The sequence below is a fragment of the Sprattus sprattus genome (genome assembly GCF_963457725.1).
Source record: "Sprattus sprattus genome assembly, chromosome: 21".
NCBI lineage: Eukaryota > Metazoa > Chordata > Actinopteri > Clupeiformes > Clupeidae > Sprattus > Sprattus sprattus.
Window position 1 is genome coordinate 10842884 of NC_137919.1, and position 2500 is coordinate 10845383.

General features: G+C 46.1%; 1 protein-coding gene across 1 annotated transcript in view; it reads right to left on the bottom strand.

Annotated features, from left to right (window-relative positions):
- The window catches only part of focad (focadhesin), a 73558-nt gene that overhangs the window by 20151 nt on the left and 50907 nt on the right, over positions 1 to 2500 (bottom strand). The window contains exons 28-30 of the mRNA XM_080859963.1: positions 2476 to 2500; positions 544 to 682; positions 141 to 260 (exon numbers count right to left, since the gene is read on the bottom strand). The exon at positions 2476 to 2500 is cut by the window's right edge and continues 65 nt beyond it. Of these exons, the coding sequence (XP_080716089.1) occupies positions 141 to 260; positions 544 to 682; positions 2476 to 2500 (284 nt within the window). The remainder of the gene's footprint in view (positions 1 to 140; positions 261 to 543; positions 683 to 2475) is intronic.

Genomic DNA, 2500 nt, shown 5'->3' on the forward strand with positions numbered 1-2500 from the left:
AGGAGAGAGGAGGATGAGAGGAGAGGAGGAGAGCAAACAGAGGATGAGAGGAGGGTGGGCCTCCAGGGATATGTTGAGTGGATCAAACACCTGAACACACAGTGTCCAGTGCGCGCGTGTGTGTGTGTGTGTGTTTTTACCTGTTGGCTCTCTTCCGTCATGTTGCGTAATGTGCTCATGATCTCCTCAGCCTTCCCAGCACTGACCTGCCCAGAACTGAATCCAGACACACACACACATGCCACAGAGTACGCCAGGACCTACACACACACACACACACACACACACACACACACACAAACACAGAGAATTAAAGACACATAATCAAAAATAGAACAGGAAGAGAAATCCTTCCCCTCTGCATTTAAATAAATCAGCCCCTGCTTCATGATAACGCCTGCTGCTTGTTCCTACCAGCCCCTGCTCTTTGCTAATGCGCGCCAATTCCCATCAGTGTGTGTGTGTGCGTGAGTCTGCTCTTTGTGTGTGTGTGAGTCTGCTCTGTGTGCATGTGTGTGTGTGTGTGTGTGTGTGTGCTCTCACCTCCTGTGACAGGCGTCCCTGCTGTTCGCTGGCCTCCTGCAGGCCGCTCAGCATCTTGTCGAGGGAGAGTTGCATCCGCGCCTGCTGCTCCCCACCCAGGGCACACAGAGCCAACCCTGTGCCCAGCACACAGCCCGCACTGCCAGCACATCAACACCAGGGGGCACCATCACAAGGAGGAGTGGAGAGGGGGAGAGAGAGAGAGAAAGAGAGACAAAGGAAGGGAGAGAACATTTATGATGGTAGGGGCTAAGTGTTGATTGACATATGTCCCGTAACTATGGTAACGTGTTGTGGTTGTCTCCTCGGCGGCCAGAGTTTATTATGCAGTAACAGGTCTGTAGCAGGGTTAGCGTTAGCCGGTAATTACCGGTTTCGCCTGGTAAAATGGATTAAAAAAACTATAAATTGAAAATTTGTTGGTCAAAATGTTCGGTAATGGGGTTGGCAAGTGTGACGTCACGGATCCAAATCCTCAGCTGCCAATGTATACTGTAATGTTAAAGCCAATATTTACGGTTGGATTGTAAAACGCCTGCTAAGGTTACGAAGGCAAGGAACACCTCGCTGAAAAGACGAGACCACGAGGATTCATCTACATTTTAAAGTAAGTCGATCAGACCTTTATATCTCATTCAATGAACTCCATGAAAGTGCGACTAACAAAAAGGACCCAGTGCTGTTTGTGCTAACGTTAGCCACGCTACAATTTCAAACAGAGTTGTGAGTGTGAATGTTATGACAGGTGGCAGCTTGAAAGGGAAAGTTCAGGCTTCCATGAAGAAAAAAGAATATGAGGTGGAGGTGAGGGGAAACATTAGCTAAAATATGTGGGGGTCGACTAGAAAACTGATGTAACTGTTCGATGTTGACGTTTACTATGTTAAAATTGCTAGCGATGGATCTGGAAGTGACGATTTTGGTCTTGGTGACGCATCGACTTGCCAACCCCATAATGCTCATACAAAATGATAACGTTATAACTTAGGTGACCCCTAAACAGGACATTTGTGTTTTGCTAGCAAAAGCCTACTAACAGCCTACAGTACTTTTTTCCCCCCAAAGGCTGCGACTTCCTCTGATTCAGCAGCCCCACCTCTTGTTGACCAGATGTAGTGGCAGTGATGAAACCACTCCACAGTTATGGGAGTTTAACTTTGGCAAAGTGCTTGTCTATGAGTTCAGCGAGAGGTACCCCACCTCTGCCCGTGTCAAGCGTGCCTCCAGAGAGGGGTTCTCTCCGCAGATTCGCTTTAACCCTCCTATTATGTTTGGGGTCAATTTGACCCCATTCAATGTTTAAGCTCTCTAAATAAATGATTGACATAATTTGTTTTGCTTCATATTCAATGACTTTTTCTAATTTAATGGGACAACTGGGTAAACACAAAATTAACTCTCGGCAGATTTGCTTTAAGACGGCGCTGCAAAGTCGTCTGGAGGAGGAGAGTGTGACTGTGTTTCCAAATCTTTAATGCTTAATTTTGAACAGTAAATCCTTGATTACAGTCGAGGAAGAATAACACAGCACAGCACAGCAGATGGAAGGCGCTCACATTTTCATTAAGGATTCAAATATGCCAATGAGTTGGATGGAAACCCAGCTACTGACTAGTCGGCAACAGAGAACTTTGTTTTTGTGTTTACGTGTGCGTGTATGTTTGTTGGGAGAGTTCATGTGCAGCAAAGAATATCTACTTTCTTCTGTGTGTGTATGTTTGAGTTTGTGTGTGTGTGTGTGTGTGTGTGTGTCTGTGTGTAAGTGTGTGTGTGTGTGTGTGTTAAAGTGTGTGTGTGTGTGTGTGTGTGTGTGTATGTGTGCAAGTGTGTATGAGTGTGTGTGTGTGTGTGTGTTTTAGTGTGTGAGTGTGTGTTTAAGTGAGTGTGTGTTAAGTGTGTGTGTCCACAGATGTTGTGTGTATGCTGACTGACTTGTACTCGAGACTGGGGTCAAAGC